Source organism: Lampris incognitus, chromosome 3, assembly GCF_029633865.1.
Source record: "Lampris incognitus isolate fLamInc1 chromosome 3, fLamInc1.hap2, whole genome shotgun sequence".
Lineage (NCBI taxonomy): Eukaryota > Metazoa > Chordata > Actinopteri > Lampriformes > Lampridae > Lampris > Lampris incognitus.
The window spans coordinates 98,021,079-98,037,552 of NC_079213.1; the positions used below are offsets into that span (position 1 = coordinate 98,021,079).

A 16,474-nucleotide genomic window follows, 5' to 3' on the forward strand; every position below is an offset into this window, starting at 1 on the left:
GCTGAGCCCCCCCCGTGAGAAGTTCCCGGTTCCCAGGACTCGGTGTGTACGTTCGGGGGCAATAACTCACTAGGTCCCTTGACTTCCTCTTTCAGCCTTCTGCCTTTTATGACCCTCTCCCCTGCCATACAGCTGGTGTCTCCGCAACTTCTCCTTCTGATTGGACGGCACGGGAGTGTGAGAGAAGGAGGAGGACAGGGAAGAGATGGGGAAGCAGCAGAAGAGCAGCTGGGATGAGGAAGGAAACTAGTCGGCTGCTTGGGATGGCTGGTTTTCATTGCTGTCGCAAGGGACTAAGAGCAAGAGACGAACTTCCCTTGTTGCGGTACACATCTTATGATGACTAGACCAACTCTTGACAAACACCCACAGACAACATAGTAGTCAACCCGCATCCTTTACAACCTTTCAGAGTTTGGGAAGTTGCCTTTGAGACCAACAACAAGGTGTCTACTTTTGAGATACAGCTTGAAGATACAGTTATTAAAGCATTGGTTAAAACCGTCTCTGGCATTTTCCATCATTTCCTGACAAGACGTGGCGGGACGGTGGTCCAGTGGTTAGTGCCGTTGCCTCACAGCAAGAAGGTCCTGGGTTCGAACCTTGGGGGGGGGGGGGGTCGTCCTCCTCTGTGTGGAGTTTGCATGTTCTCCCTGTGTCTACGTGGGTTTCCCCCCACCATCAAAAAGACATGCATGTTAGGGTTAATACTCCTGTCTGTGCCCCTGACCAAGGCAATAGGAAGAAAAACTGGAGTTGGTCCCCGGGCGCTGCTCTAGCGGCTGCCCTAGTGGCTGCCCACTGCTCTTAGCTACACAGCTAGGATGGGTTAAATGCAGAGAAAGAATTGCCCCACGGGGATTAATAAAAGTACAATAAATAAATAAATAAGAAAATAAAATCCACTCCACCTAATAGCTGTCCTGTATACAATGAGCCCTTGTGCCGATGTTATGGGATCTGCAGCTGTAGTTGGACACGGCAACAAGGGAGGAAAGAAACAATTCGCTGCAGCGCACACTACGTCCGCTTGGTTCAGGGACAGATAAGCGCTATGCCCTCGTAACCGGCCTGCTTGAGACTAGACCAAAAAGGCCACAGATGTGCAGTTCGAGTTTGCACAGGGGTGAAAATGGATTGACATTTCAGGAAGTTTGCTCTCAAACGCAATGAGGATGGAGTGACTCAGGGGCCGTATCAGGGTCATGTCATCTCCAAGGTCTGTGTTTGATTGAGTGTGAGGTGGAACTGAGTGCAGTCCATGTGCTTTATGCACATTTGTGTCAGTCACATGAAATATGATCAAGATAGGCTACTTTAAAGTGCAAAAAGTGACCCCCCCCCCCCCCCAGAAGTGACTGTATAGATGAATAATACTGATAAATGCATCAAAGCTGCAATATTCTTTCTGCTCTGCTTGGTGTGTGTGTGTGTGTGTGTGTGTGTGTGTGTGTGTGTGTGTGAGGGTGAGGTATTCTGACTCCTGATCACACTAAGTATTTTAATCCAATCAGCTTCGCTTTTCACATGACTGTCACGCACTCCCCCCGCTGCCATGGAGACCTGCAAAAGGAGGGGAAAGACAGGAATAAGGGAGTGCGTCGCTTTTTCTCCACCCCATCAGTTTTTTTTCTATCGCAGTAATTTATGCACACTCATGCGCAATTGCTCATATAAGTGGACACACAGACAAATACGCGCGTGGCGCACACACGCGCGCACACAGACACCACATTAGTCATTATGAGATATGGTGGAAATTCTGTCTTTACTTCCTCAGATTAAGCGAGGTGAGAGTTTTTTTTTCTTTTCCGGCAGAAACACCACAGAGATCGAAAAGCTGATTCTGGGCACCTTCTACTCCCCGTGCTCTTTGATGGACTTGGGGAGGTCTCGCCGTTTTTCAAAACCATCTATCAAAAAGAGAAAAAGGGAATATTACCAACTGGGGAAATGACAAAAAAACCCCACTTATTTGAAATGTGAAATTATGTGATTAACACATACAAGCGAGAATTGTATGTGTTAGTCACATGTGTGAATTGTACCCGGCCAATTACCCCACTCTTCCGAGCTGTCTCGGTTGTTGCTCCACCCCCTCTGCCGATCTGGGGAGGGTTGCGGACTACCACGTCCCCCCCGCCCCCCGTCCTCCGTCCTCCGATGAACATGGAGTCGCCAGCCGCTTCTTTTCACCTGACAGTGAGGAGTTTCGCCAGTGGAATCTAGCGCGCCCCCCCCCCCGAACAGGCATCCCGACCGACCAGAGGAGGCGCTAGTGCAGCGACCAGGACACCCACCCACATCCGGCTTCCCACCCGCAGACACGGCCAGTTGTGTCTGTAGGGACGCCCGACCAAGGCGGAGATAACACGGGGATATGAACCGGCCGGACGCCCCGCCCTCGAGAAATGTCTTGTTGCAAAAGAAATGTCCTACGTAATTTATGACGTCACAACATATATTTCGTAGAGGGGGTATTTTGTAATATTGCTACGCAGGAGCTTGAAACTGGAAGTTGTAATATTTCTAAGAAAAAGAGACGCAGAAACGGGACAAAGTTAAATCATGAACACCATAACAGGACTAAAAACGAAGAATTCGAAGGTTCTTTCTGCACGAACCACGAGGGCCCTCGAGGTGAAAAGGTTAGCCTGTGCCCTGCGGTTTGTTTTTGGCAAGTTACCCACTGCTGGTTTCTCTGCTCTGCCATTTCCTGTTGTACTTCAGCTTCAGCAGAATCAGTCATCAGTCTGCTGCTCCCGTCGACCTACAGGGAAGTGATAGTCACTGATTCGCTGTAACGTGCCAACAAGCCTGCACCCAAACCTGGGTTTATTCTTTTTTTAGGGGGGGGGTGCAAAACCTATATTTTTATTTTAAAACCAACCTATGATTTTGAGCTCAGAAAACTGGAGGCCACGGCAACAAACTGTTAAATCGAGGGGGATTTATGGGCCTCGCTTTTTCAATAGCATCATTTAAAACAAAACAAAGCGCGCCCCCTGCTGGTGAAAAATAATGGCTTAGTTTTTTGGGACCAACAGCAGCACATGCATGATTTTTTATGGAGGTTAATTCAGCTGGAATTTTTTTCACATCCATCCAGCCATCCATTATCCAAACCGCTTATCCTACTCAGGGTCGCGGGGATGCTGGAGCCTATCAATCATAATTTATTCAGCATTAAAAAAAAACCTTCTTGTAGGAAGACACAACCATTTCCCCTTCAATGTAAACGTGAAAAATAGTAAGTGAAATACTGCCCGGGGCTGCCCCGCAGGCAATGCATTGCCTATTCAGCAGTTGGGTTTAACTAAGACTTTTCAAGTAGTGGCTCTACGCTACTTGATCTGAAACCATGCAATGATCGTGAACATACTCATTTGAGAGTAGTTATTTGAAACGGTTGCATTGATTTGCAGAAGAATACGAGACAACCTTTTAACAGACTTTCAACTGAGGTGGAGAAGTATATCTAGACCAGATCTTAACCTCTCTTTTACAGCTAAACCATTTTGAAGGTACACTTAATGACTCACACAAAAACAGTGGCCTTTTTTGATGCCCTACTTTCTGTCGCTGGTGTAAGCCTATCCAGAATTATCCACCTCATTAACATTTTTTGTATTTGATTATTTCAGTGGTTACTGTCAGGTAAGCCTTTCCCAACACCACTTCTATCTGGTATTTAACATCTGCACAAGAGCAGCCAAATGCAGAAGAAGAAGAGGTCTGCAGAAGAAACTGTTTTTGCCAATGAAAAGACCAAGCTAGGCCGTTACCATCAGATACTACCACATCAATAGCGGAAACTCTAACTTTGTCGCTCAGCGGTGAGGAGGACTTCGACACTCCTAGGATTTTAAGCAGTCAGGCACCAATACATTTACCAGTATCCAAGTATAAGACTTTATATGCTAGGATGAACACAGGCTTGTACGAGTTCCAGAATTGTGACTATGACAGAACATGTTTAAATACTTGGGGTCAACTGTCCAAAGTGACGGGGAGTGCAGAACAGAGGTGAAGAAGAGAGTGCAGGCAGGGTGGAGTGGGTGGAGAAGGGTGTGAGGAGTGATTTGCGACAAAAGGGTACCAGCAGGAGTTAAAGGGAAGGTTTACAAGATGGTTGTGAGACCAGCTGGTTTGGAGACAGTGGCACTGATGAAAAGACAGGAGGTGGAGCTGGAGGTGGCAGAGTTGAAAATGCTAAGATTTTCACTGGGAGTGACGAAGAAGGACAGGATTAGGAATGATTATATTAGAGGGACAGCTCAGGTTGGAGACAAAGCAAGAGAGGCAAGATTGAGATGGCTTGGACATGTGTGGAGGAGAGATGCTGGGTGTATTGGGAGAAGGATGCTGAACATGGAGCTGCCAGGGAAGAGGGAGGCAAGGAGGAGGTTTATGGATGTGGTGAGGGAGGACATGCAGGTGGCAGGTGTGACAGAGGAAGATGCAGAGGACAGGAAGAAATGGAAATGGATGATCCATTGTGATGACCCCTAACTAGGGTTGCCAACTCCTTGAAATGGAAAAAAGGAACAGGGGACAGACAGGGGTTGGGTGGATGGGGCGGCGCGGGCATAACAAATATGTGCCGTACACTATACACACATACATATATACATATATATATATAGATAGATAGATAGATAGATAGATAGATACAGATATAGATATATATAACATAAGGAATGATTCCTTATTTTAAGGAACAGTTGGCAACCTACCCGTAACGGGAGCAGCCGAAAGTAGTAGTAGTAGTAGATGTTTAAAAATACAGTGACACCATCTGTGAAATATACAAAGTCTTACAGACCTTCTCCACCCCCCCTTTTCCCCCCCCAATTACCCCACTCTTCCGAGCCATCCCGGTCACTGCCCCACCCCCTCTGTCGATCCGGGTAGGGCTGCAGTCTACCACATGCCTCCTCCGATACATGTGGAGTCGCAAGCCGCTTCTTTTCACCTGACAGTGAGGAGTTTCGCCAGGGGGACGTAGCACGTGGGAGGATCACTCTATTGCCCCCCCCAAACAGGCACCCCAACCGACCAGAGGAGGCGCTAGTGCAGCAACCAGGACACCCACCCACAGACACGGCCAATTGTGTCTGTAGGGACACCCGACCAAGCTGGAGGTAACACAGGGATTTGAACTGCCGATCCCCGTGTTGGTAGGCAACGGAATAGACCGCCACGCTACCCGGACTTCTTCCGAGACCTTTTGAACGAGACTCTGCAGAACCGGATGTGCACACTTTGTGTTGTAGGTAGGCAATCGTGCTCGCTCAGTCGACTCACTAAAATGGGTTGTATTCACACTCCTCTGTGAGAAAGGAAAACACCTTTGTGCAAATTATTTTATTCATACATAGCCGAAAGAACATAAAACAGCTCTCCTGTTCAACCATTAGCAGAGGCCAGCTACTTACGAAAACCTGCAAACCTCACTATCAGCTCAAATCAGTTTTTACAGGAAGCCTTCTATATTCAACATTAAAGAACTCCATCGAACATAAGCTGTTGCCTATGCCTGCCGAAAGCTGTTGGTCCACTCAGTCACGGTGTAGGGAGATGAAGGGAGTATGCTGCACTCCCAGTTCAGCTGGAATTAAAGGGTCACAGACCATGCTTGGACAGCTAAAATAATAACCGCTGAGTCAGGCCTGAGCATGACTACAGTCCGAGATATTTGTAAAACAGTGAAACAAACTAGTCAACCTACTTCATTTGCTGCTGAGCCTACCTAATGGCCACAAGAGAAACATTTAGCCCACTTCGATGTTTTTCCAATTATTTGTAACCGCAGAACATGATTTGTCCTGGATTATGAAGCCGCCGAGATATTGTAATAGTAGTGTTAGTACACGCCAAAGCCCTTTCGATGTCCTTAAGAGTCAATAAAATGGTCTTCTTACTTTTTTCTGCTTCTCTATATAGTATATATATATATATGACTAAATCAGCAAGAGTAGAGCTATTCTCATACGAATTTGGTAATGCACAAAACAAGGAAGCACTTTTTCTCTTCTTCACGCCCACATTCAAACACAAAGCAACCAGCCGCACACTCAATCACCTTCACTTGAACACACACGCGCTTCCTCTAATCAGAAGTCCAGGGTGACCACTAAAGCACTACTGTGCAAGTGTTAATAAAACTCAGGATCATAACAGCCTATATCGTCATCAGCTGACAAATCTATGGACAGAGGAGAACAGTGATGATGGGTGGTTTGCGTGTTTAAATTTAAAAGTTTTTTTTGTCAAGAGCAGGGATCTATTTTTAGCCAAAGGCGAAAGCTCTTCTCAGCGCCGGCAGACTCCGAGTAGTGCTCGTTTGCTAGTTCAATCCCTCCCGTCCTTTTTCCATTCTCAGAGCCACCAGAAGCGTACATAGACAATGAGCATGATGAAGAAGACGCCACCGGCTGCCAGCTTGGCATAGGTGGAGCGGGTGTTCAGGTACTTGGCATCGCTCCTATACTTCTTGGACAGGCTGGACAAGTTGCTGGCCTTGGAGTCCAGAGCTGTAACAAAGATGGACCAGAGGAAGGAGAGTAAGAGGCATCGAAAAGGTCCATGAGATAGGAAAACAGAAAGAAAGAGAGAGAAAAAAAAATCATAATAGTGACACAGAGGAAGTCTGAGACGAGTAAAAACGGTGACAAATAGAAAGGTGAAGTTCTTATTTAGAACAAGGTTCACAAAGTGAAATGGAGATGCGTCTCTCGCTGTCATTATTCATGGTGAAGGAGGCACACTATGTAGTATCTGGTTAACCTTGACACACTTGAGGCAGATTGCTGATAACGTCTACTCACCAGACAGTGCCTCTCCTCTCTGCAGCACTTCCTCTATATTAGCCACCATGATCCTCTGCACATCCTGGAGTTCTGTGTTGATGCTGCCCAGATTCCTTCTTGCACGACTGTCAATGTACGACTTCTTGGTCTTCTGGATGTACGTGTCTAAATAGAACGTTAAATGTAATGTGTGAAGGGTTGATTCCGTCAACTTAAGTGTTACAGTAGCTGTCAGCAATTGGTTCTGTAGTCCCTCTAGAAATTGGCGCCATAATTTGTCATCATGACTCTAATGTTGTTAACAGGCAACATGAAGGAATCTCTTCACAAGCACTCAAGTCAAAATTTTTCCTAACTTTTAAATGTATAATTGCAACAAATTTCCCAAAAATTTAAGAATTTGAAAATCTTAAAGATAAAACAAAACAGTAAATTGGTATACACTGTGGCTGGCTACAGTCATTCCAACAAATCGCCATTCTAGCTAGCGATATATCAATTGCAATTTTCTTGGCCAATTCTGAATTTTTTTTAAAAGTCTGACCCGCCGATTTTGATTTTGGCCGATTCCAATTTTTTACTCCTAAGAACTATAATTTTGCATATGCAAACATTTTTGCAACTTTTCTTTTATGGAAATGTCAATTGTATACTCATAATAAAACACTGACTATTAAATAACTTTTACATTTTCTCCAAAACTGCACCAGCTGGACCTTCTCTCACTCAAACAAATCTCAAACTAAAAAAGTGCTCCAGATTACTGGACAGAGCTTTTTTTGTACAAATAATATCCAACTGAAAAAGAATTGCGGTATACCCCACTTTATCTAACATGTTTTACATTCCCAAAGTAAACGGTGGTTTTCAATGGCATATTTTAGCGTGCGTGTGTGTATGTGCGTGTGTGGCTGTGATGTTACTGTCGGGCCGCTGTGTGTATGACGTGAACCATCTTGGCGGTGCATACGTGTAAATTTTATCAGCACAGAATTGGCTATGTTGGAGACTGACCGGCCGGTCACCAGTCACGGCCGATCAAGCTGAAAATCTTTGGTTCCGGACACCGGCCGATCGATTGGTGCATCTCTAATTCCAGCCACACCTTCTACTTTGACACATGGTGCACCAGGAAGGCTCTTAGCATCGTGAAGGACCCCACCCACCCTTCCCACGTCCACTTCACCATCTTACCCTCTGGCAGGAGGTACCGCAGCATCCGTGCTGCCTCCACCAGACTATGCAACAGTTTCATTCCTCAGGCTGTGAGGTTCCTCAAAAGCCTGAACACTTAGACCTTCCATAAAATGGCTTTTTGACTGTCTTACTTACTGCCCATGTCACGTGTGCTTGTGATGTTTAGGTCTGTGAACCAATTCTTGTTTTTAATGCACTTTTTGTTTTTAATATTTATTGTGTATTTGTTTTTATGTGGCACTGAGGTCCTTGTGAAACGTAATTTCGTTCCCTTGTATGTATGAGACATGCACATAAGGCAATGACAAATAAAAGCAGTCTAATACCCCTTTCACACTGGTCAAAAAACCCGCTTACATCCACCTTTGGTCAATGTAAAAAGGCGGATGTTAGCATGTCTTTTGGCCAGTGTGAAAAGGATATAGGTCCAGGTCTACTTTACTATGTCTCGCTTACCAAACTCAATGAAGGAATAAGGCCGAGACACTGTGGGGACCTTCTTTCCATGGTGCTCATGAAACTCTGCCTGCAGGTCTTCTAGATAAGCAAAGGCCAGCTTCTTGGGAAAGCCTGCTTCGCATAGCACAAGGTAGCACACCCCTTTCTCTATAACATAACTGGAGAGAGAACAACAAGTGTGATCAGAATCACCATCATTTACAAAAGGTTGCAAAACTGAGTTCCCGGTCTATGGTCAAGAAAGTTGACAGGGCTTCTGGGTGATTTTGTCAAAGTGGCCACCTACACACTGCAGCTAAATACAGTTGTTTCTCAGCAGAGGGCTTAATCCTGTTAAGTGTACCAACAGTTTGGTTATGAACATAAGAAACAACTATGTTCTGCAAACAGAAGTAACCACCAGAAAAAAATAGGGTATTGAATACTGCATCATTCAAGTGCAGATGCTGTTGTCTGTGTGGTGTGTACCACAAATGTACTGGACAACTAGTTAAGTGATGCAAAACACTGTTGCAAAGACATTTTCTCTCTGGAGTTTTTCCTCATTCAAACTGAGGGTTAAAGGACAGAAGGTCTCATTTACTTGTTATTTATTGAATTTATCCGTTTCCATTTTGTGAATGTAAAGTTCTCTGAGATAATAAGTTTGACTTAAGGATCATTATCTACACATAAACTTGACTTGGTCTAATGTAAATGTTCCTAGGTATACACATGTTTTTAACAGCCATGGAGATATCAGGGAAGTAGTGACTTCAGTTATGTGTATATACACAGTCTAATCACTTAACTTTGCTCTGTATACCATACATATTAATATTCACTTCCGTTACTGAATTCACTCCCAAAAATGGACAGTTTGTACATGGCCAATGTGCAGCACCATTGCTATATAATTGCTATACAATGGTACAACTCAAAGAATTTGGGCTATTTCACAAAACCGACACTCGGGTAGCTCACCGATACTCTAGAATCATTTTACCACATAGTGGCAGTGTCAATTCAACATATGGCAACCATGATTTATCAGCTTAGTCATGTGTGAATGCAGTTCTGGGTCACTGTATTTTACTCACTGAAAGGCCATGGAGCCAGCCTCTAAAGTGCAGCGGGTGGGACTCTGTTCATTGAGCTTCCTGAAGAGTTGCTTAGCTTGACTCTGGTACTGCTGGAGGTCCCTGCCCAACTAAACACACAACGCCAACACAGGTATATCATGAATAGGGTTGGGCATCGAGAACCGGTTACAAAATTCCGATTCCAAAGGAATCGTTAAGAAAGTCAAATTTCGATTCTGCCTATCGGTTCCTAAATAAATTTCCCTCGCGCTAAAGTTAGTTTCAGTTTCCGTGGTGGTGGCATGCAGCTTCTGTAGTTTCTGCCTCCGCAAGTCAAATGTACGCCATCATGGACCAGAGCAAGCAGCGATCGGAAGCGTGGCTTCATTTTGCCTTGAAAAATTAAGGGTTGGCATAGTGCAACGCCTGTGGCAAAATTATTTCGTGCAAAGGAGGATGCACAACAAATTTGGCTAAACACCTTCACTTACAAGGTGTACAAATTAACCAGTGTACCGTGTTTGACACGTTGCGCCGGTCTCCATCTCCTGCCTCGTTGTCCTCTTCAGTCAACTCTGAGCAAACAGCAAGCAGCACCTCGCCGCAATTGGGTAAGTGGAAATTAATAACGTTTATCTTATTCGCAACAGTGAGACAGCAAACAACTTATACGTGAGTGAATTGCTACTGAAATGTGTTTTTTTTCTGTGCTGAACGTTTGCATATACAGCCTGAGAAGGCAGATATGCTAATTTTTCTAAACAAGAACTGTTTCTGATTTAAGGAGTTTAATACCTGGTAGTCTGGACCAGGGTGTGACTGTGTCTTTATTTCTTCATCTTCATGTATGAGGACAGTTGTTGTCAATACATACTGGCTCATACAGTTGTGTATGAGACATTCACATGAATGATCTGTTCTTAAAACAGAATGGCTTGTATAAAGCTTTTTTTTTTTGAATATTTTTTTCTTCTGTGAAAAGCATGTGACCCGTTTTAACCCCGCCTCTTAAAGAACCGGAACTGAGAATCGTTAATAACCGGAATCGAAAAGCAGAATCGGAATCAGAATCGTTAAAATCCAAACGATGCCCAACCCTAATCATGAAAGGCATACATCACTGAAATCTAACACAATTAATATACAGTGGTACCAGGACAGGATATGAAGTCTCTTTTCTTATTATTTACCAGCCACAGTGTCAGGGCAATCCCTATCACTATGCAGTTTCATTATTTCACCAGCCAAATTCATCACTAGTGGCCTACTTAAGTGACTGGCAGGATAAACAGATATAACATGTGTAGTCCAGATTTTTTAGAGTTTGGCTGATGAGCTAATAATTTCTTGCCCTGTGTAGTGTACAGTTGTACGCTACTTGGCTAGCTAGCCCAACATGTGACCTCAGCTCTTCGTAACATCCATTACTGAGAATTGGTCACATAAGCAGCTATTGGGAATAAATCAAAAGGCAAGTTTTTACCCTTTTTTAATCAGCTATTGGATCTTTGAAGGTATGTTCATGATCCCTAAAGGTCTCTACAGACCCACTGGTGGGGTAAAATGTTTAGCCACGGTGAAACAAATGTTTGAGTCCAACATTTCAACAGCCTGTGACATACAGCAAAGTGCAGCACACGGTGCCATCTTTGAACCCAAAATGAACGGCACAGGCAGTTGAAATGTTGGATTTAAACCTTTGTTTCACACCGGCTAAACATTTCACCAGTCCAGCGGGACAACAGACATTAGGGATCATGAGCATACCTTCAAAGATGCAAAAATCAATTGATAACAAGTAAAAAAAAAAAGCCTTTTGATTTATTCAAAATAGCAGCGTATGGTAGGTACCCTTGTGTGACCTAATTTCAGAGAAACAGAAAGTAACGAAGCGCTGAGGTCACATATGGGGTTCCTACTTTTTTCTTTAAAGATTTTTCTTTGTGGTTGTTTTTTTTTTGGATAGTGGACAGTGAAGCGGAGGACAGGAAACAAGAGGGAAGAGAAGATGGGTATGACATACAACAAAGTTCCCTGGCTGGATTTGAACCAGGGACGTTGCAGTTATGTGGCATGCGCCGTAACCATTCAGCCACCAGGGCGCCATGGGGCTCCCACGTGACATGAGAAATGAAAGGCTAAAGACAGACTCAGCAATGTGATTCTATGACAGAGACTGAAGCAAACATTCGCCCTCGATGTCTCAAAATAAGGACTTAGTGTCGTTATTCTGATACATTGACAAATTCCTATAATTGCCAATTAAAGTGTTCATCTTTGTGACTTTCTGATGGGGATCTTTGACCCAACTCCAAAGTGTCACATGACTGAGTCTTACTGTACAGCAACATGGAAGGATCTCCAGTGCATCGCAGAAAGGCATGGGAGATGTTTACTGGAAAAGCAAAGCACAATACAGAGAAAACAAACCTTTTCGCTTCCCTTTGTGTGAGCAAATAAGAGAGCAAGGGAGACATGTTAGAGTCCTGTCCACAAGTTATAAGGGATAAAAAGCGATATGTTAGTTAGGAGGCCCACCAAATTCCCAATGTAATTTCTAATGGCCATGCCCTAAATTGGAGAGAGCCATTTTCAATAGATAAAAAAAAAACTGGATACAAGCTGATGCTCTGATCAATTTATCAGTCAACGAGCTCTCTCTCTTGAACGTTGTGTACTGTCACAAAGACAGCCACATACACCCTCGGCTGTTTAAAGACAAACCTAGCAAGTTTTATGGATAACAGCTGGCCAGCTGGTGAGCTGTCAGCAAGCAATCTTGGCATGGCGATCGTGTTTCTACATTACCTCGATTAAAAAGGGTCAGGCCTGTACTCTTTAGCAATCAGATAAAAGAAAACAGAGGCCACGTAGCTCGTCTAGGCGTAATCAAGACGTTGCAACACCCTCACAGGTCAGCATCCAGTCCACTCACACCAAAACAAGACAGCAAGTAAAAAGGCAGTTGGGTTGAATATAACCTGTTCGTCTTCCTGCATCGAAGCGGCCAGCGGCAGTCCGTCTGCCAGCCGAGCGATCATCGTCAGCAACACCATTTCTATTCTCTTTTCCTTTTCACGACCAACAACGGCGACAAGTAGCTGCAGAGATATTTGACAGGCTGTGTGGATTGACAACACCACAGTCCTGACGCGCTGAGCTGGCCGGAAACGCTAGCGCTTTGTGCGTCCCATCTATAGCCTACCCCTCCCCGCTAACCGGCGAAAAAAGGTTCCGCATCAATAACAGGCTCCTTTTTCCTTTTCTTTCGGCGACGATAAAGTGAAAAATTTGATAACGATTAAAATGATAAATGCATGTTATCAGATACGATATAATACAACGTGAAAAACGACGAGCAACAATATATGGCCACTTGAGCTCAAGATGAGATCGAACATTACATTACTTTACATCACAGTCATTTAGCCGACGCTTTTATCCAAAGCGACTTAAAACAAGTGCATCATTTAACGTAGGAAATCAGGAGAACTACTAGTCATCAGAGGTCATAAGTGCATCCTCTCTCGAAACCAGCATCTAAGAGCAAAACCAGTGTTAAAGTAAAAGCTCGAGAAAGATTTTTTTTTAATGGGTGAATACAATAAGTGCTAAGAGCAAGTAACAGGGTAGTAGTTCTTGAAGAGGTGAGTTTTCAACCTGCGCCGAAAGATGGGCAGCGACTCGGCTGTCCTGACCTCAGCGGGGAGTTCATGCCACCACTGTGGGGCCAGCACAGAGAAGAGCCGTGACCGCGTCGATCGGCAGCAGGGGCCTCTGAGCGACGGGGCAGCCAGGCGGGGGTGTAGGGCTTGACCATGGCCCGGAGATAGGAGGGAGCTGTTCCTTTCACTGCCCTGTAGGCTAGCATCAGAATCTTAAAACGGGATGTGAGCAGCGACCGGGAGCCAGTGTAGGGACATGAGAAGGGGGAGCTGTGTAGGAGAACTTAGGGCGCTTGAACACCAGACGAGCTGCAGCTTTCTCAACAAGCTCCAGAGGTCTGATGGCCGACGCCGGGGCGCCAGCGAGGAGGGAGTTGCCGTAGTCCAGCCGGGGGATGACCAGAGCCTGGATGAGCACCTGTGCCGTCTCGTCGGTGAGGAATGGGCGAATCCTCCTGATGTCATAGAGAAATCTGCAGGAGCGAGCAACCGATGCAACGTTTGCAGCATAAGACAGTTGGTCGTCCAGAATCACACCCACAGGCTACAGGTGAATTGATGGATTGTTAAATTGAAAGCTGGAAGAAAAATTTGAAAGAGACCATGATTATTGTTTTTTTTTTTACAAGTTACAAATTATAATGTACAAAACATTTTTAAACATGAAGATAAACTCGTTTAATTTTCTTAAAACAGCTCAGTAATTCATTAATTAATTATTGATAAATTGAACATTTGTTTGGCAATCTCTCATAACTTGCGCCGGTTTTTTTTTCCAGATTTGCTTCAAGACCTTTATCCTTCCTTAATATTTTCCATCCATCCTTTGGAGGGAAATAACTTATTCGTTGTCTGTGTTGGAAGATCGCAGCCGGGGAAGAAAGCCGGGGTGTTTTGATCGAAGGGCGCTTAAGACTTTTAGGTTAGCAGGCAGCAGGGGGCAACGTTGATCAAGATGAGAGTGGCTGGGGACAGCTGACGTCGAAGTGAACGTTTGAAATATTACTGTGACAGTATTTACAAAATTGAGGGCTGCCTAATCTTTAGAGTAATTACTCAGTCGATGTTGTTATTATTATTTTTTCAATTTGTTATTTAAGTTGTTTTATTTATCGCCATTTATTTATCGTTATCATTATTATTGTTGTTGTTATTTAGTTTAAAGGTTGAGGAGCACAGCTGGCACAGGACCACAAAAGTAATGGGGAGCAGAGGTGCCTTTGGATGTGTCATCATCATCATTATCATCATCACCATCATCATCACCTCTGGCTGTGTATTGCTGTTGTTGCCCCCACGGTAGCTACTAACGAGCTTATACATTACCCATGCGCTTGTGGGCCCCAGTGTTTATTGTAAAACACGAGAAAATATAGAAGTATAACTCACTGGAGTTTTAAAACAACTCACCAGAATTGTCCAAATGTAAACAAAACGTGATGAAGAAGGTGCCGAGAGGAATTGGTTTGTGGCCTAGGTTAACCACATATAAACAGTGGGAGGCTGGGTTTAGGATGGCAGGTAGGAAGAGAGGTCTCTCTCTCTCTCTCTCTCTCTCTCTCTCTCTCTCTCTCTCTCTCTCTCTCTCTCTCTCTCTCTCTCATTACAGTTTGTTATTATGGGTTTTATTTCTTCATTTTTTATGTGCATTAGCTATGCCATGTATGTTTGTGTATGTCTCTCTTTCAGCTTTTGTTGCTTACTATCCTCCTGCCAGTATCTGTATGGATGGGTCAAAGGGGTTTCAATCGGGAAAAGAGGTAGCAGTAAAAAAAAAAAAAACCAAAAACTTCCTTTTCTTCCATTGAGCCAAAAAACTGTCTGTAGTTCCTGTAGTTACTACAAAATGATTTGTACTTAAAATACTAAATCCTAAAATAAATACTAAAAAATATTTTACGGCCACCGGATACACTTGCACCTCACCTGTATTCATTTGCTCAATGTAATGCCTTCATGACCTTTTTTAATGCCAAAATTGAAAATATTTATCAGCAGTTGACCTCGTCGAACAATAATGCATACAGTTCATCTTATTCACCCTTCTATGTTCCCCTCTCTTCTTCACTATTTAGTTTTAAACCCCCAACTGTTGCTGAAATATCTGGTCTTATTCGCAAATCCAAATCATCTACCTGTCAGTTAGACCCCCTTCCTACGCATTTAGTAAAAGCCTGTATACCTTCTCTATCCTCTTTAATAACTGATATCATACATTCCTCCCTTATCTCTGGTCTTGTTCCCTCATCTCTCAAAACAGCTGCAATAACTCCAATACTCAAGAAACCTGGTGCAGACCCCAACAATTTGAATAATTTTCGCCCAATCTCAAATTTACCATTTCTTTCTAAAACACTTGAAAGAACAGTCACATGTCAAGTACACGCTCACTTGACTAACAATAATCTGTTTGAAATGCCCGCTCCAATGGCCGAGCGGAATAACCCCGCCGTTCTTCCAGTCCGCTCGTCATGTGGCTGGGAGGTTCGTGTCCCACACTCGCCGTAACCGGTCACGGCCAGAGCGTCCACGGTGTAAGGCATTCATTAGGCCACCCTTACCCGAGGGATAGCGGGTGTAGATCGGTGTAGTGTTGGGGGACTCGTCGTTCTCCAGCGACCCCTCTGGCCCACCCGGGCGCCTGCAGCCAAGCAACCGAAAGCATTCTCCCTACGTCTCCTTCGCGGCCTGAGGGGAATGCAATCCATGCGAGGCTTCAGCGCGGAAAATGGCGAGAGCAGCTGACACGAGTTTGAAGGAAGCTGGTGTTACGACTATATCCTTCCTGTGGAAACGTGAGCCAGGGGAGTTATTCGACAAGAGTTCTGGCCATATGCCATTGGGTTAATCGGGTGGGATAAGGGGAAAACTAGAAATAAATTAAGAAAAAAAATCTGTTTGAACAATTCCAGTCTGGTTTTCGCTCCATGCACAGTATGGAGGCAGCCTTGCTGAAAATCACTAATGATCTGTTGATGGCAGCTGACTCTGGGCTCTTAACCATACTTGTCCTCCCTGATCTGAGTGCAGCCTTTGATTCCATCGCACATAACATCCTCCTAGAAAGATTAGCTTCCATTGGAATAACTGGCACCCCCCTTGACTGGTTTAGATCATATCTCTCTGGCCGCACTCAGTTTGTCCAACTTAAAAATTTAAGATCACAGTCCTTTCCTGTTACTACCGGTGTTCTCCAGGGCTTTGTATTGGGACCCCTCCTATTTATTATTTACTTACTGTCTCTTGGCCACATTTCCTGGAAATTTGGCATTCAATTTCA

At 44.3% G+C, this 16,474-nt stretch overlaps 1 protein-coding gene across 1 annotated transcript; it reads right to left on the reverse strand.

The window, feature by feature from the left end:
- Positions 1-5,356: 5,356 nt before the first annotated feature.
- sec22bb (SEC22 homolog B, vesicle trafficking protein b) lies at positions 5,357-12,689 on the reverse strand. The gene is made up of 5 exons (XM_056277230.1): positions 12,511-12,689; positions 9,548-9,657; positions 8,466-8,626; positions 6,831-6,977; positions 5,357-6,536 (listed from the first exon to the last, which is right to left on the reverse strand). The coding sequence occupies exons 1-5, from the start codon at positions 12,583-12,585 to the stop codon at positions 6,382-6,384; spliced, it is 648 nt and encodes a 215-aa protein (XP_056133205.1). The 5' UTR covers positions 12,586-12,689; the 3' UTR covers positions 5,357-6,381.
- Positions 12,690-16,474: the final 3,785 nt, after the last annotated feature.